Source organism: Sebastes umbrosus, chromosome 14 (genome assembly GCF_015220745.1).
Source record: "Sebastes umbrosus isolate fSebUmb1 chromosome 14, fSebUmb1.pri, whole genome shotgun sequence".
Classification (NCBI taxonomy): domain Eukaryota; kingdom Metazoa; phylum Chordata; class Actinopteri; order Perciformes; family Sebastidae; genus Sebastes; species Sebastes umbrosus.
This window is the reverse complement of record NC_051282.1, coordinates 32,439,202-32,464,430: the sequence shown is the minus strand read 5'-3', so window position 1 is coordinate 32,464,430 and position 25,229 is coordinate 32,439,202. Positions and strand designations below refer to the sequence as shown.

Genomic DNA, 25,229 nt, shown 5'->3' with positions numbered 1-25,229 from the left:
TGACTGACTGTCTGTCTGACTGACTGACTGACTGACTGACTGACTGACTGACTGACTGTCTGTCTGACTGACCGTCTGACTGACTGACTGACTGACTGACTGACCGACCGACCCACTCACTCACTGACTGACTGACTGACTGACTGACTGACTGACTGACCGAGTGACCGACTGACCGTCTGACCGACCGAGTGACTGACTGTCTGACTGACTGACTGACTGACTGACTGACTGACTGAGTGGAGAACCGCGATGCAGCGGATCACACAACTCACGGCTCGGATCGGATCAAATAGAACTTTTAGAGACGCCCCGATCGCGTTTCTCTGCCGCTCTGATGAGCCGGTTCCGCCGATACAGATCGTTTATGGTCTGGTTTTTAAATTGAAATGTTTTCTTTTTACTTTGTTATCGTCATCTATCGTGGTTATTAACATAAAAACACAATTCAAATGATTAGGACATAAAAGATGTATTTGTATTGATAAAAACATCTTGGCTCTTGTAGTTCTAATGATGTATTCTTAGAGCTAGTGCTAGGAAGTTATAGATGATGCATCACTCACAAACCACACCAGCAAAGTATACTATATATACACTATATATATACTATACATACACTATATATACACTATACATATACTATATATACTGTACATACCAAGTACAGAGAAGTAGCAGCAGATTGTCCGTAGCTGCCCAGTGTCCATGTTGACGTGATAAATCCTGACATATTACAGTGTTTCAGAGAAAAAACAGAATAAAGACAAGAAAAAAAAAGACAAAAACACGAGACGTTGACCGGAGGCACGGCGGCGGGCCGGTACGGCGGCAGGCTGCTACTAGCGCAGCGCCGTCTTGTGAGTACAACAAACCGATCATAACTCTCTCTATTATCTATTCCATATTGCTGTAAAAACTTTCTAAGGTTTCTTTCCAAAAACTACATTTGACATTTGAACACATCATGATAACGTTAGAATGGACCTTCGCCCAGTACTCATTTTACTGAATATATCCTGAACACACCATAATGTAAGTGGATGGGAGCTGCGTAGCTGAGCTGCTAACGTTAACCAGCTCTCCTCCTGCCCGTTTCAACACAGACTACCTGTTCACAGCGTTCTCAGGGATCGCCGACTAGAACGCACGCGTTAATGACGATCGCAGATCTTTGACTGAATGTTGTCCGATCGCGATCGGCAGTAAAACTTGACCTCGCGCTCTGATGGTTAATCTGTGAGGGGGGGTGGGAGGGTCCGTTACACCACTAGTGGATGATTAACTAGATTTAGTAGCTAACCCGTGTGTGTGTGTGTGTGTGTGTGTGTGTGTGTGTGTGTGTGTGTGTGCGTGTGTGCGTGTGTGCGTGTGTGCGCGTGTGCGCGTGTGTGCGTGTGTGCGTGCGTGCGTGCGTGCGTGCGTGCGTGCGTGCGTGCGTGCGTGCGTGCGTGCTCAGTGTGGCTGGTACTGGGGGCCGATGAACTGGGAGGACGCTGAGATGAAGCTGAAGGGGAAACCTGACGGATCGTTTCTGGTTCGAGACAGTTCAGACCCTCGATACATCCTGAGTCTGAGCTTCAGGTCGCAGGGAGTCACACACCACACACGCATGGAGCACTACCGAGGTAATGCACGCACACACACACACACCACACATACACACACACACACACACACACACACACACACACATAATCCTGATTATTACACGGCTACTTTCTGAAGAAATCAATAATTTTACACAAAAACAATCCTCCAGAGTCTGACGGTCTGTTATACGTAGCAACGGTCTGTTATACATAACAACGGTCTGTTATACATAACAACGGTCTGTTATACATAACGGTCTGCTATACATAGCAACGGTCTGTTATACATAACAACGGTCTGTTATACATAACGGTCTGCTATACATAGCAACGGTCTGTTATACATAACAACGGTCTGTTATACATAACGGTCTGTTATACATAGCAACGGTCTGTTATACATAACAACGGTCTGTTATACATAATGGTCTGTTATACATAGCAACGGTCTGTTATACATAGCGACGGTCTGTTATACATAGCAACGGTCTGTTATACATAACAACGGTCTGCTATACATAGCAACGGTTTGTTATACATAGCAACGGTCTGTTATACATAGCAACGGTCTGCTATACATAGTAACGGTCTGTTATAAAGAGATAACAGAGCATAGACCAATCAGAATGGAGTATTGAACTCGGCCGTGTAATGAATCTTGATATTTGAGGCTTGTTATCCGTCCCGTCTCCTGCAGGGACCTTCAGTCTGTGGTGTCATCCCAAGTTTGAGGATCGTTGTCACTCGGTGGTGGAGTTCATAGAGCGAGCTATCATGCACTCAAAGAACGGGAAGTTCCTGTACTTCCTGCGCTCCAGAGTCCCCGGTAACAACCAATCACCTCTCACCTGTCTGTACACTGCCGGGTCACCTGTTAGCTTGCTTTCTAACTGTGTGTGTGTGTGTGTGTGTTCAGGTCTACCCCCGACCCCGGTCCAGCTCCTGTACCCGGTCTCCAGGTTCAGCAGCGTCAAGTCTCTGCAGCATCTCTGTCGCTTCTGCATCAGACAGCTGGTCCGGATCGACCACATCCAGGAGCTGCCGCTGCCCACGTGAGTACACGCTCATGTCTGGAATACTACTCATGTACTACTGTTGTGTACTACTGTTGTGTACTCTCTGTACTCAGTCCATGTACTTGTACTGAGTGTCTACTCTCTTCAGGCCTCTGATCTCCTATCTGAGGAAGTTTTATTACTACGACCCCGAAGAGGAGATCAGCCCGTCCCTGAAGGACAGAGGACCTGAGCCCAGCCGCCAGCCGGGGGTCCAACCGCCGGGGGTCCAGCAACCGGGGGTCCAAACGCCGGGGGTCCAGCAGCTGGGAGTCCAGCCACCGGGGGTCCAGCAGCCGGGGGTCCAGCAGCCGGGGGTCCAGCAACCGGGGGTCCAGCAGCCGGGGGTCCAACCACCGGGGGTCCAGCAGCCGGGGATCCAGGAACCGGGGGTACAGCAACCAGGGGTCCAGCAACCGGGGGTCCAGCAACCGGGGGTCCAGCCGCCGGGGGTCCACCCACCGGGGGTCCAGCAGCCGGGGGTCCAGCAGCCGGGGGTCCAACCACCGGGGGTCCAGCAGCCGGGGGTCCAACCACCGGGGGTCCAGCAGCCGGGGATCCAGGAACCGGGGGTACAGCAACCGGGGGTCCAGCAACCGGGGGTCCAGCAACCGGGGGTCCAGCCGCCGGGGGTCCAACCACCGGGGGTCCAGCAGCCGGGGGTCCAACCACCGGGGGTCCAGCAGCCGGGGGTCCAGCAGCCGGGGGTCCAGCAGCCGGGGGTCCAGCAACCGGGGGTCCAGCAACCAGGGGTCCAGCAACCGGGGGTCCAGCAGCCGGGGGTCCAGCAACCGGGGGTCCAGCAGCCGGGGGTCCAGCAACCGGGGGTCCAGCAACCGGGGGTCCAGCAACCAGGGGTCCAGCAACCGGGGGTCCAGTCTCAAACGTAACCCTGGAGCCTCAGAGGACGTGCGTCACAGTTTTAACCTATAAAAGGAACAATTAATAAAACATCTGTTAATTTAACCTTTTAACCCTCTGAGCTCACAGTAGCTACTGGCGCTACTAGCTACTGGCGCTACTAGCCACTGACGCTACTAGCTAATGGCGCTACTAGCCACTGACGCTACTAGCCACTGGCGCTGCTAGCTACTGGCGCTACTAGCTACTGACGCTACTAGCCACTGACGCTACTAGCCACTGGCGCTACCAGCCAATGGCGCTACTAGCTACTGGAACTACTAGCCAATGGCGCTACTGGCGCTACTAGCTACTGGCACTACTAGCTACTGGCGCTGCTAGCCACTGACGCTGCTAGCCACTGACGGTGCTAGCCACTGGCGCTGCTAGCCACTGACGGTGCTAGCCACTGGCGCTGCTAGCCACTGATGGTGCTAGCCACTGACGGTGCTAGCTACTGGCGCTGCTAGCTACTGACGGTGCTAGCTACTGGCGCTGCTAGCTACTGACGGTGCTAGCTACTGGCGCTACTAGCTACTGGCGCTACTAGTTACTGGCGCTACTAGCCACTGACGCTACTAGCTAATGGCGCTACTAGCCACTGACGCTACTAGCCACTGGCGCTGCTAGCTACTGGCGCTACTAGCTACTGACGCTACTAGCCACTGACGCTACTAGCCACTGGCGCTACCAGCCAATGGCGCTACTAGCTACTGGAACTACTAGCCAATGGCGCTACTGGCGCTACTAGCTACTGGCACTACTAGCTACTGGCGCTGCTAGCCACTGACGCTGCTAGCCACTGACGGTGCTAGCCACTGGCGCTGCTAGCCACTGACGGTGCTAGCCACTGGCGCTGCTAGCCACTGATGGTGCTAGCCACTGACGGTGCTAGCTACTGGCGCTGCTAGCTACTGACGGTGCTAGCTACTGGCGCTGCTAGCTACTGACGGTGCTAGCTACTGGCGCTACTAGCTACTGGCGCTACTAGTTACTGGCGCTACTAGCCACTGACGCTACTAGCTAATGGCGCTACTAGCCACTGACGCTACTAGCCACTGGCGCTGCTAGCTACTGGCGCTGCTAGCTACTGGCGCTACTAGCTACTGACGCTACTAGCCACTGACGCTACTAGCCAGTGGCGCTACTAGCTACTGGAACTACTAGCCAATGGCGCTACTAGCTACTGGCGCTACAAGCTACTGGCGCTGCTAGCCACTGGCGCTGCTAGCCACTGACGCTGCTAGCCACTGACGGTGCTAGCCACTGACGCTGCTAGCCACTGACGCTGCTAGCCACTGACGGTGCTAGCCACTGGCGCTGCTAGCCACTGACGGTGCTAGCCACTGACGGTGCTAGCCACTGGCGCTGCTAGCCACTGACGGTGCTAGCCACTGGCGCTGCTAGCCACTGACGCTGCTAGCTACTGGCACTACTAGCTACTGGCACTACTAGCTACTGGCTGATAGCCGGTTGTTTGGGAACAGAGACGTTCATACGTCTACCACGGTACAGGCTGACAGCACACAGCCTATGGGTGGATTATAACACAGTAAAAGTGATGAATTACAGACCATAATATCCATCCTTACAGCTAGCAGGACGCTGTATACGTCTCTCTATACATCTCTCTATACGTCTCTCTATACGTCTCTCTATACGTCTCTCTATACGTCTCTCTATACGTCTCTCTATACGTCTCTATACATCCATGGCCACAGACTCATTGGCGTCCAAAATGGCGGCGCCAACCAGCAGCGGGTGTCACAAAAGCCCCAGAGTTTGGTCTGTTTGGTTAAACATGAATCTAGAATAACAAACATAAATAAATGTAATATATATTATATATATATATATATATAAACAGTAATATAAATGTGTAACAGTTAAACTTTCTTTTTCTCTTCCAGTTCTTTTCTTTTCTTTGTTTTTCGGACTCTCGATCAGCTGACTGAAGGACCTCAAACTGGACTCACAGACTCGCAGCCAATCAGCTCCCTCCGCTCAGTCCTGTATCCGGGCGGGTTTCAGATGATCCACCCTCCTCCGAGCACTCCGATTGGCTCTCGTGGAGAGTCGACACGGGGGAGGAGGGACGGGGGATGTGGAGACTCCGCCTCTCTCTTGATGTCATCACCGGGCAGCTGGACTAACTATGACATCACCGTTAGCGAAGACGAGCTCAGCGTGAGGAAATGTTCGGTCGCCTTTAGGATCCTTTAACTTCCAACACAAAGTATTTAAAGAACACGATAACGCCGGAGGTCTCCGTCAGTACGGAGAACCACCAGCTGAACGTCAGAGTCCGTCGTTCAGCCGCGAGCAGGGCGTCACCGCGGCGTTAAACTGGATCTTAACAGGTTCTATGAGGTTCTTCTTCATAGTCAGTGTGTTAGCGACATTAGAACCAGGCAGTAGAACCACACAGTAGAACCAGACAATAGAACCAGACAGTAGAACCAGGCAGTAGAACCACACAGTAGAACCAGACAATAGAACCAGACAGTAGAACCAGACAGGAGAACCAGGCAGTAGAACCAGACAGGAGAACCAGGCAGTAGAACCAGACAGGAGAACCAGACAGTAGAACCAGACAGGAGAACCGGACAGTAGAACCGGACAGGAGAACCAGCACAGGGACGGGAGCAGGAGCAACACGGGTTTCGGGGTCGCGTCTAGAAGTTGCGAAAAGTTCTAATTCCAGCGTAGCTTGCGGGGGGGGGAGGATGTTCTACTGTCCACTGTACTGTACTTTGTTATTGTCATCTATAGCGGTTATTAGTTGTTATGAAGTTAAACGGGTCATACTTCTCTCTCTAATATCTATTTTATTTTACTGTGAAGGCCTCTCCTTCAAACTGGATTTATTATTTATTTATTTCAAGTTTCTCGCCGATGATTTTCCGAGATGACATTTGAACACATCATGATAACGTTGTAATTTACCTTCACCCAATAATCATTTTACTGAGCAGAGCTTGAACGCCTCATAACAATAACTCAATGGCACCCCCGTTAACGGTCGTATCTCCGTTATTTAACCAGTCAGGACTGTGCGGCTAACGGCTGCTAACAGCTAACGTTACTAACTCTGCTAGCTAGCTTCAGGCCTCAGGTAGGGTTCGGGTCTTTAACGTGCTGGTTCAGGTCTCTTGCAGAACTCTGACTTGTAGTCTGTCAGTAAGCCGTGAATCTAAATGTCCGTCTGTCCGTGCTGCTGAATGACCGATGAGGGTCACGTTTCCTTCGCGGTGGTGGTCTTGGTGATGGTCTTGGTGAGGAACAGGATCCTAAAGGTGACCGGCCACTCGCACACCGTCGTGGCAATACTACCAAAAAACAAAAAAGAAGAAGAAGAGTTACCATGACGACTACTGAACTGACGTCACAACATCCCGACGTTTCACTGGAACGAGCTGGGCCGGACTTTTATTGATTCAGACTCTGGTCCTGAGTGAGACTGGGAACACTGGAACTGGGACCTGAACGCCCTGCGGGGACACTTCCATGATGTCAAAACAGCGAGGGGGGGTGGGTGGGGGTATACTAATACTGCACACTGAAGGACAGATGAACTGTGACGTGTCATCACCTGTTAATAAACAGAGTGGGCGGGACTAATGCTGGTCTGGTCTCAATACCTGTCTGACTTATTTATTTTGGTTTAACCAGGTCCCCTGGACCGGGTCTCTGGACCAGGAGGCAGGATTTGGCGTTAGCGAGGTAACTTCAGGGTTTAACCCTTCAGGGTTTTCCATCCTACGACGTTGTATCACTTCTTACCGGATAGATCACCATGGTAACTGATGCTGAGTAGATCACCATGGTAACTGATGCTGAACAGCTGACCTGCTCCGGAGCAGGTTATGTTCCAGATAAGAGATCAACTGGTATAAAAGCACCTCCTACTGACCAATCAGAGCTCAGTGCAGGGATCGTATGGTAATATTACACACATATGAAGACGTTCCCGTCATAATCAGACTAAACACAACACAGTTTAAACTGACAGATGCAGGAAGGACAGCTGGCTGGATGCTGGGGGTGTTTACCGCTTTGAATTATGTTTTTCTGTTTATTTTTTTTATTTCCTCTCAAGTCCGTTTCACACCGCCGGAGACGGGACGCAGCTGAGAGAAGGCCGTAATGAAGTGTAGTCCATTCATCCATTACACTTCTCACACTTCTTACACTCCACGTCTAATATTCTAGTTATAAAATATCTGTCTCTCTCTCTCCCATTTTGGTTAACAGTGTGTCTAATCAAAGCAGTCAGGAAATGACTCACATCAATATTAAATATCATAGAAAGGCCTAAATAGACTGGAGGGGGGTTTTAAATATCCAAATAATAATAATAATAAGATATAATAAAGAAGTGGTATGAGCTGTGAGTGGTGCAGCGTCACAGTGATGAATATTAAAGAGAGAAACATTCTGTTTCATTCAAACCAATCAGAATGTCCACACATTTACTGACGATACCAACCAGTTTGTCTTTCATTAGTAACTCATCCAGTTATTGTTTGGACAGTTTTATTTGAAGCTGCAGTGGATTTGACTGTTTCTGGTCACTCTAGCGACATCTGGTGGTCGTATCACAAAGACTCCACGTACCATCAGAGTCATTTAAATACTTCTATTGTCACTTTAATAACTTTAATTATTCATATATTTAATTATACTTAAGAATCAAAATGTACAACTTGGTTGTTGGCTCTACATTTTAAAACTGAAACTAACTTTAGATTAAAATGGAACTTTCATATTCAAATTGTTAAACCTGGTGTATTTCCTGTAGATTGTGAGTCTTTGGGTCGTGCTAACATTCTTCATTCTTCATCACTAGGGATGCACCGATCCGACTTTTTCAGTCCCGATACCGATGCCGATACCGAGTACTGATCCGATACCAGTGTTTAATTAATCAGCTGTGTGGAAGTGACTGAGATCATTCTGTTATGAGTGAGGAAACATCAGGCCTGACTTAAACATTGCTTTCCTAACTAACAAATAAATACACAGTATAGATTCATTGAATTTTTATTTAGTATTAAAATAATATATGATACACCAACAACTTGGAAAATAAATCAACAATCTTTAATTATTATTATTGTTATTATTGTTACTGGTATAAGCAGGACACCCGTTGTTACTGAGGAGGACACCTGTTGTTACTGAGGAGGACACCTGTAATTACTGAGGAGGACACCTGTTGTTACTGAGGAGGACACCTGTAATTACTGAGGAGGACACCTGTAATTACTGAGGAGGACACCCGTTGTTACTGAGGAGGACACCTGTTGTTACTGAGGAGGACACCTGTAATTACTGAGGAGGACACCTGTTGTTACTGAGGAGGACACCTGTAATTACTGAGGAGGACACCTGTAGTTACTGAGGAGGACACCCGTTGTTACTGAGGAGGACACCCGTTGTTACTGAGGAGGACACCTGTTGTTACTGAGGAGGACACCTGTAATTACTGAGGAGGACACCCGTTGTTACTGAGGAGGACACCTGTTGTTACTGAGGAGGACACCTGTAATTACTGAGGAGGACACCCGTTGTTACTGAGGAGGACACCTGTTGTTACTGAGGAGGACACCTGTAATTACTGAGGAGGACACCCGTTGTTACTGAGGAGGACACCTGTTGTTACTGAGGAGGACACCTGTAATTACTGAGGAGGACACCCGTTGTTACTGAGGAGGACACCTGTTGTTACTGAGGAGGACACCCGTTGTTACTGAGGAGGACACCTGTAATTACTGAGGAGGACACCCATTGTTACTGAGGAGGACACCTGTAATTACTGAGGAGGACACCTGTAATTACTGAGGAGGACACCTGTAGTTACTGAGGAGGACACCTGTTGTTACTGAGGAGGACACCCGTTGTTACTGAGGAGGACACCTGTAATTACTGAGGAGGACACCTGTAATTACTGAGGAGGACACCCGTTGTTACTGAGGAGGACACCTGTAATTACTGAGGAGGACACCCATTGTTACTGAGGAGGACACCTGTTGTTACTGAGGAGGACACCTGTAATTACTGAGGAGGACACCTGTAATTACTGAGGAGGACACCTGTAATTACTGAGGAGGACACCCGTTGTTACTGAGGAGGACACCTGTAATTACTGAGGAGGACACCTGTAATTACTGAGGAGGACACCCGTTGTTACTGAGGAGGACACCTGTAATTACTGAGGAGGACACCCATTGTTACTGAGGAGGACACCTGTTGTTACTGAGGAGGACACCTGTTGTTACTGAGGAGGACACCCGTTGTTACTGAGGAGGACACCCGTTGTTACTGAGGAGGACACCCGTAATTACTGAGGAGGACACCCGTTGTTACTGAGGAGGACACCCGTTGTTACTGAGGAGGACACCTGTAATTACTGAGGAGGACACCTGTAATTACTGAGGAGGACACCCATTGTTACTGAGGAGGACACCTGTAATTACTGAGGAGGACACCTGTTGTTACTGAGGAGGACACCCGTAATTACTGAGGAGGACACCCGTTGTTACTGAGGAGGACACCTGTAATTACTGAGGAGGACACCCGTTGTTACTGAGGAGGACACCTGTTGTTACTGAGGAGGACACCCGTTGTTACTGAGGAGGACACCCGTTGTTACTGAGGAGGACACCCGTTGTTACTGAGGAGGACACCCGTTGTTACTGAGGAGGACACCCGTTGTTACTGAGGAGGACACCCGTAATTACTGAGGAGGACACCCGTTGTTACTGAGGAGGACACCCGTTGTTACTGAGGAGGACACCCGTTGTTACTGAGGAGGACACCCGTTGTTACTGAGGAGGACACCCGTTGTTATTGAGGAGGACACCTGTTGTTACTGAGGAGGACACATGTTGTTACTGAGGAGGACACATGTTGTTACTGAGGAGGACACCTGTTGTTGAGCGCGAGGAGAATGGCCTCCAGTTTGTCCTCCATCAGTTTCAGTTTGGCCGTTATGGTGATGATGTTTGGCACATTGGAGTTTTTTAACGATCTCCAGGACGTCCTTGGGTTCCATCGTCACCTCACATCGGTCTCCACTGTAACCATAAGGACACTCACACAGGTGTTCGTTGGTGTCCAGCAGCTGCTTGCACGTTCCTCCGTTCTCACACAGAATCGAGACGTCCCTGCAGGCGGAGACGGATCGGGAGTAATGGACGTGCGTCTTGTAATAGTATCCCTTCACCGTACATTTGAAAGTCTGCATGGCTTCTGGGACTTTAACAAAGTTCTCATTATAACTGGTGTGCATCACTTTAACGATGTCTCTTAAAGGAGCACCGGCCACGTCTCTGCTGCACTCTGCGATTTTCTGTCTGAAAGTTTCACATGGCGTGTCGACTGAGATGCTGGTATGGGGTCCATAGTCAGGTATGCACTCATGAAGCAAGACTCCAGCGCCGATTTGACTTCTGCTGTATTTACCTCCTCAGCTTTCTGAGTATAACTCACAGCGACAATGAACGTACCGGCAGGGATCTTGATCATGTTATGAAACTCGTGGTTGTTAGCTTCATCTAAAGTGTACACAAACACCACCCAGTTGTACCAGAAGTACTTGCTATCCAGAGTCTCTTTCACCCGATCAGCGACGGCTTTCTGGTCGTCAGGACTGAGTGCTTTGCTGATCTCCTCCACGTCGTGCCTCATGTACTTCTCATAGTTGTCCAGGCAGTCCTGCAGTGCTGATATCTGAATTGTGTAGACGTTCTTGAACATCTTGCGTGTTCGACGTCTTTGTCTAATAAATTAGAACCGACCAGATTCCAGTAGAACTGGTTGAGCAACATCCCCTTCCATAGCAAAATACTGAAATGGAGGTTATATTTGCCGATCTCTCTGATTTCACATTTAAACTTCTTCTGCAGCAGCTTGTTGAGGTTTCCACTGAGAGACGTGTTGCCGACCGTCAGGTAACGGTAGATGTGGCCACACTGGCCTCAGTTGCTGTGTTCTCATAGTATTTGGTGAATATCTCGGCCAGTCTGAGTTTATCATCTTCACTTGTTATCGACGCATTGTTGTCACGAAGCTCAGTGAACTTATTCCAGGCGTTGAAGATGCGGACCTCGTCTTGAGAGTAGACGCTGGCGTAGTTGAACCATTGCACGTCTGTTGCCAGGTCGGAGATCTGGGTGGAGAGTGAGTCCAGCTTCCTGTTCACTTCAGCAAAGCCTCGCTTCACCTCGTCAAACACCGGGTCAACCTGAGGGATGAAGGCCAAGATCACAGTGGCAATAGGAGAGACCAGACCTCCGATGAGGGGCGCCAAGCTGGCGACCTTTTCCAGACCCTTCATCACACCTGACAACGTCTTGATGTCAGTGTTTCCAATCCTTTCATTGATTAATTCGAGGATGTCTTTTGCTCCTGACAAAGACGCGTCCACTTTCTCTCTGGTCTCAAAATCCAGGTCTCTCTTCACCCTGTAGGGGGGTGAGAGGTCAGAGGAGGTGGGGTCATGTGACCGAGCTGAAGAGGTCGTCCAGTAGAGAAGAAGGATCACTGAAGCCAACAGCATCGAGCCAGACAGCCGAGGGAACTCCATGACTGAAACACAGACACAAAAGTGAGGCCATGAAATCATGTTTTAAATGTTGTTAATAAATACTTTGTAAAGCATCTATAAACATTATTTAGATAGTTAACACTTTGTTAAATTGTTAATAAATACTTTGTAAAGCATCTATAAACATTATTTAGATAGTTAACACTTTGTTAAATTGTTAATAAATACTTTGTAAAGCATCTATAAACATTTAGAGAGTTAACACTTTGTTAAATTGTTAATAAATACTTTGTAAAGCATCTATAAACATTTAGAGAGTTAACACTTTGTTAAATTGTTAATAAATACTTCGTAAAGCATCGATAAACATTATTTGGATGTCTATCATAAAGTGGCAGCTAATGCTTATAATAATTTGTTAATGATTAATAAGTGGTTTATAAAGCATCAAATAACATTAATTTGACCCCAATACTAATAATAATAATAGTTAATGCATCTTGACATTTCACTGTTCGGTTTAACTAAAACGTGAAGATATTCGGGCTAGCATCACCATGGCAACTCTATACTTACATCACTTACAAAACATGAATATAATCATCCCATAGGATCTCTAAATGAAGCTGGTTATTGAGAGCAAACAAACATTCTAATACATTTGGTTTATTTGTATGTTCTTATTTCTTCCACCCCTTGACAAATTACTTAACATTATTACAATACAATATTAAAAATAATTCATTAACATTTTGTCCATTTCTATGTTAAAGTTAAAAATGTCATCATTACATTTTAAATGCCAAGTAAATAGTAAAAAAAGGTACCTAAAGAAAGATCTGCACTTTAATTTACTTATATACATTTAATATCTATGTAGAAACATAGAAATTATATTTCTATTTCCATATTATAAATATTATAATCCTATATCTTGTTCAGAACAATGTATTGCATCGTTTTGTATGACGTGACACACATATTAAATTTCATCATTATTACAGATATTACCTTATATTGAACCAGCATTATCTGGAGTATAGTGATGCAGAGAATAAAAGCTATACATAGAGTAACATTTGTTTAATGTATGATTATTATTAATATCGTTATCGTTATTAATATTACGATGTAGAAGAAGTACCTGTTTTCAGTAGTTGCTGCAGGAATCAGAAGCTGAAATAAACTCTCTGTTTCAGGCTGCTGGTTAATAAAGACACAACATGTGAACAGTTATTGATTTTGGCACTTAAAGTGGTACTTTGGTTTGTTGAAAAAGCCAACGTCCCCGCAGTGTTTCACTCTTACCGGCAACACTTTCACAACCTTCATTTACGGAAACCTTCTGAGGTTGTGCAACATTAATTTTTAGATCCAGGTCATATCCAGTCTCAGTGGCTGCAGTTATTAAAGTTATAAAGTTGTTTTCTTTATCTTCATTTAAATCTCCCCTAAAAACATTTGGGGATTGTATCCGCTTCTTATTTTAATCTCAATTATTTATTTACATCTGTCGTCAGCTAAATTTTGTGGAGCACTTTGTTACCTGTTATTGAAAGGTGCCATAAGAAGAGTTATTATTATTATTCTGACATACAAATAAGTGAATCAGCAGCTAAACACATGCATCAGCAACAGTTACTGGTATTTATGGTATGATAGTTATGATAGTTATTAATCCTTGATTTTTACATTGTTTTATGTTATAGTCTTAGTTTATAAGCTTTAATCATTTGTATTGTAACCCATTAGTGGCTACACTATCTTTAAGGGCCTTTTGCTTGATCTGGTTAAAGTTTGATGCATATATTACTGTTACGTTCTCTTTAGAAAGAGCTGAATCTCACCTGTCTTCATGTGTAAGATGTCCGAATGTATGACACAAACAAAAAGATATGATGCCCCAGGCAACCACATGGTTGAAGAACATACATTTATTACAAATAACAAATAATATTGTGCAAAGTGTGGCACAGTGATCAAATGAGAAAGAAACACTAAAGGAGCCTTGTTTAAAGGACAAGTGTGTAACAATTATGGAGATCTAGAATCACCTGAAAATACGAATTGTTGTGTTTTCTTTACCTTAGAATGAGCCGTTTATATCTACATAGGGAGCGGGTCCTCTTCACGGAGCCGGCCGCCTTGTTTCTACAGTAGCCGAGAACCGACCAACCACGGTGTTAACTTTTCCTGCTTTGGCCGGAGTCGATAACGGTTCTTTCTCCAGAGTTAACCCCCGTTACTCTACTCAGCCGCCAGGATACGATATGTTGGTGTTGTTAAAGTCATCGGTGAGGGATATGTTGGTGTTGTTAAAGTCATCGGTGAGGGATATGTTGGTGTTGTTAAAGTCATCGGTGAGGGATATGTTGGTGTTGTTAAAGTCATCGGTGAGGGATATGTTGGTGTTGTTAAAGTCATCGGTGAGGGATATGTTGGTGTTGTTAAAGTCATCGGTGAGGGATATGTTGGTGTTGTTAAAGTCATCGGTGAGGGATATGTTGGTGTTGTTAAACTCATTGGTGAGGGATATGTTGGTGTTGTTAAAGTCATCGGTGAGGGATATGTTGGTGTTGTTAAAGTCATCGGTGAGGGATATGTTGGTGTTGTTAAACTCATTGGTGAGGGATATGTTGGTGTTGTTAAAGTCATCGGTGAGCGGGATATGTTGGTGTTGTTAAACTCATCGGTGAGCGGGATATGTTGGTGTTGTTAAAGTCATCGGTGAGGGATATGTTGGTGTTGTTAAACTCATCGGTGAGGGATATGTTGGTGTTGTTAAACACATCGGTGAGGGATATGTTGGTGTTGTTAAACTCATCGGTGAGCGGGATATGTTGGTGTTGTTAAAGTCATCGGTGAGGGATATGTTGGTGTTGTTAAAGTCATCGGTGAGGGATATGTTGGTGTTGTTAAACTCATTGGTGAGGGATATGTTGGTGTTGTTAAAGTCATCGGTGAGGGATATGTTGGTGTTGTTAAAGTCATCGGTGAGGGATATGTTGGTGTTGTTAAAACTCATTGGTGAGGGATATGTTGGTGTTGTTAAAGTCATCGGTGAGCGGGATATGTTGGTGTTGTTAAACTCATCGGTGAGGGATATGTTGGTGTTGTTAAAGTCATCGGTGAGCGGGATATGTTGGTGTTGTTAAACTCATCGGTGAGCGGGATATGTTGGTGTTGTTAAAGTCATCGGTGAGGGATATGTTGGTGTTGTTAAACTCATCGGTGAGGGATATGTTGGTGTTGTTAAACACATCGGTGAGGGATATGTTGGTGTTGTTAAACTCATCGGTGAGCGGGATATGTTGGTGTTGTTAAAGTCATCGGTGAGGGATATGTTGGTGTTGTTAAAGTCATCGGTGAGGGATATGTTGGTGTTGTTAAACTCATCGGTGAGGGATATGTTGGTGTTGTTAAACTCATCGGTGAGCGGGATATGTTGGTGTTGTTAAACTCATCGGTGAGGGATATGTTGGTGTTGTTAAAGTCATCGGTGAGGGATATGTTGGTGTTGTTAAACTCATCGGTGAGGGATATGTTGGTGTTGTTAAACTCATCGGTGAGGGATATGTTGGTGTTGTTAAACTCATCGGTGAGCGGGATATGTTGGTGTTGTTAAAGTCATCGGTGAGGGATATGTTGGTGTTGTTAAACTCATCGGTGAGCGGGATATGTTGGTGTTGTTAAAGTCATCGGTGAGGGATATGTTGGTGTTGTTAAACTCATCGGTGAGCGGGATATGTTGGTGTTGTTAAACTCATCGGTGAGGGATATGTTGGTGTTGTTAAACTCATCGGTGAGGGATATGTAAAGTCATTATTGAGCAGGTTTTCAGGTGCAGGCGGGAACGTTGACACAGGGCTGAATCTCAATCTTCTGCCCGCCGTCGGGCGCCGCGCCGCAGTCGGCATTTGGATTCCCAAAGAACATCGCTGGCTCCTTCATACGACCAATGGTAGGACTGAAAACACGCACACACACACACACACACACACACACACGTTTGAGTATAATATCACTCCGTCTGATTCTGCTTTCATCAACGGTTACCGACACTTCTGCTTTAGTCAGAGTTCTCTGGTCCAGTTACAGACAGCTCTGCTGTATTTAATCACATTTCATATTTCATATTTAGTAAACTCACTTGTAGTCGCTGTAATCAGGTTTACAGCGTCTCTTCCTGAAGCGTCTGGGTTTCCCTCCACAGGACGGATTACACAAACTCCACGACTCCCATCCATCCCAGCTGCCCTTCACTGTAACGCACACACACACACACACACAGTTTATCCTGTTAATTCTTATCGTCTCTACGAGGACACCTGGGAGTCTGTTATGTTACCGTTTAACCGTTAACCGTTAACCGACATTAAGCATTTTAACTGATTAACGCTATCGGTTAAAACGGTTAAAAGAAATGTTAATAATGAACTCAAAAGCTGAGCGGCTCGTCTCTTGAAGGAGAAAAGCTGGTCCACCTTAACAGTCCACCTTAAGAGGCAGAGTCGGAGTACCAGGATACAGGAAGTCGGCTCCGATCTCTCCGGCTCGTGCGGTGGAGACTTTTACTGGGAAAGTGGCTGCATGTCCGCGACACTACACGCAGCATCGTAGCTGCTGAGTTAACGCTCCTGCAGCTGGAGCACCGCTGCATGTGAGGCACTAATCTTGTTTGTTAACGGTTAATAATCGGTTAACGAGGGTCGGTTATCGGTTAAGAACATTTTTAACCCTACCTCTGTAGCTTCTAGACGCCGACAGTAACGTTAATATTGCCGTTGCTTAGCAGCGGTGTTCTCACGACTTGACCACTTGAACGGCAACATATCATGTACACGACTTCCCATCTCGTAAACACGGTCCCATTTGAAGACACCAAGTGTCCTGTTAGCATTGAAAATGTTGTCAGTTTAACTGCGTGCGTGCGTGCGTGCGTGCGTGCGTGCGTGCGTGCGTGTGTGTGTCACCCACTGTAACAGCTGCTGACATCATAGCAGACCCGTCTCTCCGTCAGGGTGTCCCCGCTGCAGATGGACCCGTTGTGAGCTCGATAAAGACACTCGCGCTCTCGAGTCTGACTGCCTCCCAGCTGCTTGCAGCGGATCTCCCGCCCACCGAACGGGTATTTACATGGTTTCCATGGCGACCACTCCGACCACGACCCGTCCACTGCAAACACACAGAAGTTACACTCGTACGAAGTAAACTGATTCACGTGTTACGACCCGACCGGTCGGCCGCTGGGGACAAACGTCTCGTGTGTACCTGGACAATGGACGTTGGTCTTACAGACGCTGGCTCGACGTTCCTCTCCTGGACATGGCCGGCCGCCGTGTTTGGGGGCGGGGCTGTCACATCTCCTGAGTGACACCTGAAGCCCCACCCCACAGGTAACAGGACAGGAAGAGAAGGGAGACCAAGACCCCCAACCTCCGTCCACTGGTCCAGAGATGGACAGAAAGACAGAGAGAGTTATCGTCTCTAGAGGACACCTGGGAGTCTGTTATCGTCTCTACGAGGACACCTGGGAGTCTGTTATCGTCTCTAGAGGACACCTGGGAGTCTGTTATCGTCTCTACGAGGACACCTGGGAGTCTGTTATCGTCTCTACGAGGACACCTGAGAGTCTGTTATCGTCTCTACGAGGACACCTGGGAGTCTGTTATCGTCTCTACGAGGACACCTGAGAGTCTATTATCGTCTCTAGAGGACACCTGGGAGTCCGTTGCAGACAGACAGGTGTACCTGGGCAGTGAGGCAGGTGGTTGCAGTTGTCTGTCTCGCTGTCGTCTCCATGGCAACCGTTGCCGGGCGGGCTGGATGAAGGGGCGGGGTTAGAACAGGAGCGGTGGCGAGTCCTGATGGGGCCTCGGCCTTGTGGGATACAGGAAGTAGGACACTCACCCCAACTGGACCAACCGGACCAGAGCCCGTTGACTGTCAGAGACACAGAGAGACAGAGACAGAGAGACAGACAGAGAGACTTAGGGGGGGATGCTGGGTATTCGTAACTACTGTTGTTGCTGCTGCGTAGCCTGGCTCTGATCCATCCAGACTCCATTCAGAAAAAAAGCATTTTAAAAGTTGTCTGCTTGTCGTCATGGTAACAGACCTGACGAAGCATGCATTCAGACTTTTTTTCAAATCAGCATTATCTAGTTATTTCAGCATCATTTTGATCTGTTTATTGATATTAAATCTGTTTATTGATATTAAATCTGTTTATTGATATTAAATCTGTTTATCTTGGGTTCATACTGCAGTAGTAAACCAGATTAAAACATAAAAACAACATTAAAGCCTTGTTGAACAGGAAGAAGAGGGTTTTCATGGCCGGGGACATTAAAGGGGCTAAGGTTGAAGAAGGAGCTGAAGAAGGAGCTGAGGGCAGCTACAAAGACAGACTGGAGGGGAGATTACAGACCGACAGCTCCAGGGGAGGTGTGGGGGGGGGTTCAGGTAGATAACTGGCTACGAACAGAAGAGCCCTAGTGTTGAGGGGACCCAGGAACATCCACACCTCCTCCCCCCTTCAACAGACTGAACAGGCTGGTGAGGAAGGCTAGCTCTGTGGTTGGATCCAACTGGATGATCTGGAGGTGGTGGCAGAGGGGAGGATGAGGAGGAAGCTGGACGCCATCCTGGAGAACCCCTCCCACCCCCTCCACGATGAGCTAGTTAAGATGAGGAGCTCCTTCAGCCACCCCCTCGGCACAACACAAAGCGCCTGGTCAGTCCTTCATGCTGGTCAGTCCTTCATGCTGGTCAGTCCTTCATCCTTGTCAGTCCTTCATCCTGGTCAGTCCTTCATCCTGGTCAGTCCTTCATCCTGGTCAGTCCTTCATGCTGGTCAGTCCTTCATCCTGGTCAGTCCTTCATCCTGGTCAGTCCTTCATCCTGGTCAGTCCTTCATCCTGGTCAGTCCTTCATCCTGGTCAGTCCTTCATGCTGGTCAGTCCTTCATCCTGGTCAGTCCTTCATCCTGGTCAGTCCTTCATGCTGGTCAGTCCATCCTGGTCAGTCCTTCATCCTGGTCAGTCCTTCATGCTGGGTCAGTCCTTCATGCTGGGTCGGTCCTTCATGCTGGGTCGGTCCTTCATGCTGGTTCAGTCCTTCATGCTGGGTCGGTCCTTCATCCTGGTCAGACCTTCATGCTGGTCAGACCTTCATGCTGGTCAGTCCTTCATGCTGGGTCAGTCCTTCATGCTGGGTCGGTCCTTCATGCTGGGTCGGTCCTTCATGCTGGTTCAGTCCTTCATGCTGGGTCGGTCCTTCATCCTGGTCAGACCTTCATGCTGGTCAGACCTTCATGCTGGTCAGACCTTCATGCTGGTCAGACCTTCATGCTGGTCAGACCTTCATCCTGGTCAGTCCTTCATCCTGGTCAGACCTTCATGCTGGTCAGACCTTCATGCTGGTCAGTCCTTCATGCTGGTCAGACCTTCATCCTGGTCAGTCCTTCATGCTGGGTCGGTCCTTCATCCTGGTTAGTCCTTCATGCTGGTAGCCATCAGGCTCCACAACCAAGGCTGACCCCCATATGACAAGAGGACTTTAAGAACTGTTAACATGCACTATCTGCAACCATCTGGGACTCTAACCACTGGCGCACTTTACACTGTATAACACTTTATAGACTGAACACACTATGTTCACCCATTCACTCTGTATCTGTTATATCTATTATTGTTTTTATAATGTTTGTATACCTTTACCTCTCCAGGGATTAATAAAGGTTCATCTGATCTTATCTTGATTAATTCACCAGACGTGTGAAATGCTAGATCAAGTGAAACAACGCCAGGTGATGTTATGAACCCAGACAGGACGGCGTTTGGATGTTTGACGTGCGTACGTGGATGCGTGGGTGCGTGGGTGCGTGCGTGCGTGCGTGCGTGCGTGCGTGCGTGCGTGCGTGCGTGCGAGTGCATGTTACCAGGACAGGGACTCTGACAGACGCTGCTCCGAGCGCTTGGTCCGTCACAGAATCGACCGCCATATTTAGGGGCGGGACGATCACAGGTCCTGGTTGACAGCTGAAGCCCCTCCCCACAGGAGGCGAAGCATGGCCCGGGCTGAGACCACGCCCCCCATCCGCCGTGCACTGCAGAGACGACAGCCAATCAGAACACAACGTCCAGGTTTTCCATGTAAAGACTTTACCTGTTTCACCTGATCAGTTCCTCTCACCTGGACAGTTGGGGAGCTCGCTGCAGTCCTGTGTCTGATGTTCGTCTCCAGGGCAACCGTTGCCAGGTGGCACCGTGTCATTGGAAGGGGCGGGGCTAGAGCAAGAACGATACCTCACTCTGGAGGGGACGATGACATCACCACTCTGGACGTTGATACACGAACCAGAACACTCAGACCAACCGGACCAACGGGACCAACCGCCATGAACTGAGGGATGGACAGAGACACAGACAGTCAAACAGACAGAGAGACACTCAGAGAGACAGTCAGGAGGACAGACAGAGAGACAGGTTACCTGGACAGGTGTTGTGTGTTGGACACGTCTCTGTCTCCTCTGAAGGACCGCTGCAGGCCAAGCGACACTCAGGACGATCGGAGCAGACTCTCTGTCTCCTCCTGACTCCGCCTTCTCCACAGGTCACCGAGCAGGACGACCAGGTGAGCCACAAGCCCCACCCCTCACCTGCACACACACACACACACACACAGAAACCACATTCAAACTCAACATGCATGTGATGAATGTGTGTGTGTGTGTGTGTGCGTGCGCGTACCGTCGCAGCAGGTGCCGTTGCAGGGTTTTGTCTCCAGTTTGTTCGCAGAGTTCTCACATTCTGATTCGCCGATGCCGAAACACGTCCTACTTCTCTGCGTCACTCCGTCCCCACACAGGACGTTACATCGTGACCACGGAGACCACGGAGACCAGACTGGAGGACTGAAATCACACCAACACACACTGGTTATCGTCTCTACGAGGACACCTGGGAGTCTGTTATCGTCTCTACTAGGACACCTGGGAGTCTGTTATCGTCTCTACTAGGACACCTGAGAGTCTGTTATCGTCTCTACTAGGACACCTGGGAGTCTGTTATCGTCTCTTGAGGACACCTGAGAGTCTGTTATCGTCTCTACTAGGACACCTGGGAGTCTGTTATCGTCTCTACTAGGACACCTGAGAGTCTGTTATCGTCTCTACTAGGACACCTGAGAGTCTGTTATCGTCTCTACTAGGACACCTGAGAGTCTGTTATCGTCTCTACTAGGACACCTGAGAGTCTGTTATCGTCTCTACTAGGACACCTGAGAGTCTGTTATCGTCTCTACTAGGACACCTGAGAGTCTGTTATCGTCTCTTGAGGACACCTGAGAGTCTGTTATCGTCTCTTGAGGACACCTGAGAGTCTGTTATCGTCTCTAGAGGACACCTGGGAGTCTGTTATCGTCTCTAGAGGACACCTGAGAGTCTGTTATCGTGTGTGTGTGTGTGTGCGTGTGCGTGTGCGTGTGCGTGTGTGCACTGACCCACATGACCGACACACTCCGTCTGTTGCCTGGTAACCGTACTGAGGGTTCTGGCAGCAGTCGTCTTCATCCACCTCACCGAGCTCTTCATCACACTGACCCCGGATCAGGTTGAAACGTGCAAAACAACGCACACATTCTGCACACACACACACACACACACACACACACACACACACGTATGAGACACACACTATGTGTGTATATTAGGGCTGTCAATTGATTCAAATAGTTCATCGTTATTAATCACAAATTAATCGCAGATTTTTTATTTTTTTGACTTTTTTTTACATTTTTCAGACATTTTTCTAAATTCTTTTTAGACTTTATTTCCGACATTTTTCTGACTTTTATAGGACATTTTTATTTACTTTTTTCTGTCTTTTTTTCCGCCATTTTTCAGATTTTTTTTGGACATTTTTCAGACTTTTTTTTTTTTTTTTTACATTTTGGGGATTATTCCCGCCATGTTTCTGACTTTCGGACATTTTGTCGGACATTTTTTAAAAATATTTTTCAGACATTTTCCCGACATTTTGGGACTTTTTTTCCAAAATCTTTCTGACTTTTTTCCGACTTATTTTGAACATTTTTCAAACTCTTTCTTCTGGGGAAATTAAAAAAAAAAATTCTGACACTTTTTTTTTGACATTTTGACACCACTACGACCTCTGAGAGATGGAATATTATCACGTTAACACAATATGAATAATGATGATTAATGCAGTTTCACTTCCACAGGGTGTGTGCGTGTGAGAGAGAGTGTGTGTGTGTGTGTGTGTGTGTGCGTGCGTGTGTGTGTGTGAGGGAGTCTGTGTGTGTGCGTGCGTGCATGCGTGTGCGTGCATGCATGTGTGTGTGTGCATGCGTGTGTGTGTGTGTGTGTGTGTGTGTTTGTGTGATTTCCAGGATTTCGACAGAGGGGAAAGTTTTTCTAAAGTTTCACAATTTTGAGGCAAATTTCCAAAAAGCTGTGAGTTTCATTTTCTTCTTCATTGAGACTTTCACTGCTGTTTCTTATTATTATTATTATCATTATTATTATTATCATTATTAATATTATTATTATTATTATTATTATTAATATTATTATTATTATTATTATTATTATTATTATTATTATCATTATTAATATTATTATTATTATTATTATTATTATTATTATTATCATTATTATTATTATTAATATTATTATTATCATTATTAATATTATTATTATTATTATTATTATTATTATTATTAATATGAGTATATATAATAATACATTTCTGTCTTCTGGTCATTTTGAATGAAACGGACTGAGCGTGATGTACGTCTCTGACTCAGAGCGTCCGTGTGACCGACAGACTGATCCTCAGGACAGAACGAGTGTCTCAGTGAGACACGACGTCTCACGTTCAGTCAGGACCAACTCATAAATATTAATATTAATATGCAGTTTAGTGTTTCTGATCTTATAATCAATGACTTGTTGTTTGTTGCTCTGACCTGCAGGAGGAAACGTTTCACACCTGATCATCATCGTTTCATCTGCTGGAGACCAACTCAGTACATTTACTCTATTACTACATCATCTGAGGTACTTCTACTGGAGTATTTATATCTCCTGCTACTTTCTACTTCTCCTCTACTACACCTGACTGCTTTAATTACTTTAGATTCAGATTATTAAAACTAAATATAATCAACTAATACATGATATATTATTATAGATTAAACTAGCAGCAGTATATAATAATAAATCATGTATTATTATAGATTAAACTAGCAGCAGTATATAATAATAAATCATGTATTATTATAGATTAAACTAGCAGCAGTATATAATAATAAATCATTAGAATATAGTAATATAATATAGATTATAGTACTTTTACTGTTGTTACTTAAAGTAGATTTTGAATGCAGGACTTTTACTTGTAACAGAGTATTTATATATCTGTATATTATATATATCTGTGGTATTAGTACTTCTACTGAAGTAAAATATCGGAGTACTTCTTCCAGTATTATAGTTACTGTTTTACTACATCTCTGTGTATTTATTACTTCTCATATACATATATATATATATATTACAGTTTAGTAACTACTGCACTCCACAAATATAAATACCATTTATAGTAATCTGTTATATTTTAATTTCTGCACTAATATATATACACATATACATATATATATATATATATATGTATATATATATATATATACATATATATATATATATATGTATGTGTGTATCAGATGATCATGTTTTTATATGTAATGAGCTCCTCTGCTTCGTTCTAATGAGAATAAATGTAAAATAATCACATTGTTAATAAAACCTCGTCTGAAATCTGTTCAACAGACAAACAACCAGACTGACCTGAACGCTGCACAGAGACCAGGACCAGAACCAGGACCAGCAGAACCCTCGGGACCGTCTCAACCTGCATCCTGCTGCTGAAAGAACAACAGACTTCTGCTGACGTCGTCCCACCAACCCTCCGATCACTCTCAGTGTGTGTGAGTGTGTGTGTGTTAGTGTGTGTGTGTGTGTGTGTGTGTGTTAGTCGTGTTGTGGGGACAAACAGGAAGTCCTTATAAGGTCGACCATGAAAGCAGAACACCCGGTTTTGTTTATTTAAGACGAGGGTCAGAGGTCAAACTGCAGAGAGTCCGTGTGATAAAAACAAGTATGTGTTTGTGAGTAAATGCAGGATTTACTGTAAAGTTCATCAACCTCACAACACACACACACACACACACACACACACACAGGGTCATGTAACACTGTGTGTGTCTCTGTGTGTGTGTGTGTGTGTGTGTGTGTGTGTGAGAGACACCAGGTTCCAGGTTTCAGTTTCTTTTCCAGATTTTGAGATTTGAAAATGCAAAATTACGTCTGAGATTGAAAGTTCAAATGAAAAGTCCGAAGCAGAACGCTGACGTGTTGATGATGGATGAGAAACTATTAATATCCAGTCACCATATTAATAATCATTCTGTTATTTTAAGGTTACTTTATTACTTTATTAAACACGAAGAGCTTCCAAATATCAGGATTCAGATTTGTGAACAATTCAAACTTTAAAAAGGTAAATGAATGAAGTCCTCTTTATGTTTCACCTAAAGTTCCTCATCAGGAGACAGACGAGCACACATCACTACACACCGTTCTGTTATTATAATTATTCTATAACAGATATATCACAGACTGTACAGCAGTTATCATGTAATAAACAGTTAATAACACTCTATAATGTGAACACCTCTAGCTGCTCCTGTGGACAGAAAACAGATCATGAATGATCATATAATGAAACACAGCTGTAATAATATAAAATATGTCTTCATAGCAGAAGTTATAACAAATATTGAACATTAATAAACAGTTAAAGTGTTGTTATATTCAATCTAACGACATTATAGTCTGGTATAAACATTATTAGATCTTTATGTACTGATCATAAATGTGTTATCGATATAAGGAGACTCTAGACTTGGGATGAGCACGGCAAGGACCACGATGACCCGCTAGCTGTACGTTATCCTGATTATTAAACAGCTACTTACTGAAGACATCAATAATATGACTCAAAAACGGTCCTCCAGAGTCTGACATCAGAGCTGTGTCCATAGCAA

The 25,229-nt window shown here is 45.8% G+C and overlaps 3 protein-coding genes and 1 long non-coding RNA gene across 7 annotated transcripts in view; 1 reads left to right on the top strand and 3 right to left on the bottom strand.

The window, feature by feature from the left end:
* The window catches only part of LOC119501469 (suppressor of cytokine signaling 7-like), a 17,804-nt gene extending 10,636 nt beyond the window's left edge, over nt 1-7,168 (top strand). The window contains 6 exon segments of the mRNA XM_037791851.1: nt 1,460-1,628; nt 2,290-2,418; nt 2,509-2,644; nt 2,757-2,874; nt 3,235-3,556; nt 5,458-7,168. Coding sequence (XP_037647779.1) covers nt 1,460-1,628; nt 2,290-2,418; nt 2,509-2,644; nt 2,757-2,874; nt 3,235-3,537 — 855 coding nt within the window. The 3' untranslated portion in view covers nt 3,538-3,556; nt 5,458-7,168.
* A 3,128-nt stretch (nt 7,169-10,296) lies between these two features.
* Nucleotides 10,297-13,862, bottom strand: LOC119501473 (cephalotoxin-like protein). Its single transcript, XM_037791856.1, is given in 4 exon segments — nt 10,297-11,337; nt 11,340-11,516; nt 11,519-12,139; nt 13,243-13,862. Coding segments are annotated over 3 exon segments (1,275 nt in total). The 5' UTR covers nt 12,138-12,139; nt 13,243-13,862; the 3' UTR covers nt 10,297-10,858.
* Nucleotides 13,863-14,947: 1,085 nt separating this feature from the next.
* LOC119501471 (properdin-like) lies at nt 14,948-24,127 on the bottom strand. 2 transcript variants are annotated; one of them, XM_037791854.1, is made up of 13 exons: nt 23,971-24,127; nt 21,603-21,741; nt 20,852-21,015; nt 20,593-20,760; nt 20,295-20,504; nt 20,041-20,208; nt 17,850-18,041; nt 17,370-17,543; nt 17,076-17,273; nt 16,249-16,360; nt 15,912-16,065; nt 15,188-15,878; nt 14,948-15,118 (listed from the first exon to the last, which is right to left on the bottom strand). In XM_037791854.1, exons 1-11 carry the CDS (start codon nt 24,038-24,040, stop codon nt 15,936-15,938), a joined length of 1,725 nt encoding a protein of 574 aa, XP_037647782.1. In that variant the 5' UTR covers nt 24,041-24,127; the 3' UTR covers nt 14,948-15,118; nt 15,188-15,878; nt 15,912-15,935. The 2 variants fall into 2 exon arrangements, with proteins under 2 accessions (XP_037647782.1, XP_037647781.1); XM_037791853.1 differs by having other exon boundaries at nt 14,959-15,118; nt 15,188-16,065.
* On the bottom strand, nt 19,002-20,034 carry LOC119501475. 3 transcript variants are annotated; one of them, XR_005209835.1, is made up of 2 exons: nt 19,512-20,034; nt 19,002-19,477 (listed from the first exon to the last, which is right to left on the bottom strand). It is a non-coding gene; the product is annotated as an uncharacterized LOC119501475 (long non-coding RNA). The 3 variants fall into 3 exon arrangements; XR_005209836.1 differs by having other exon boundaries at nt 19,546-20,034; XR_005209837.1 differs by having other exon boundaries at nt 19,002-19,392; nt 19,546-20,034.
* Nucleotides 24,128-25,229: the final 1,102 nt, after the last annotated feature.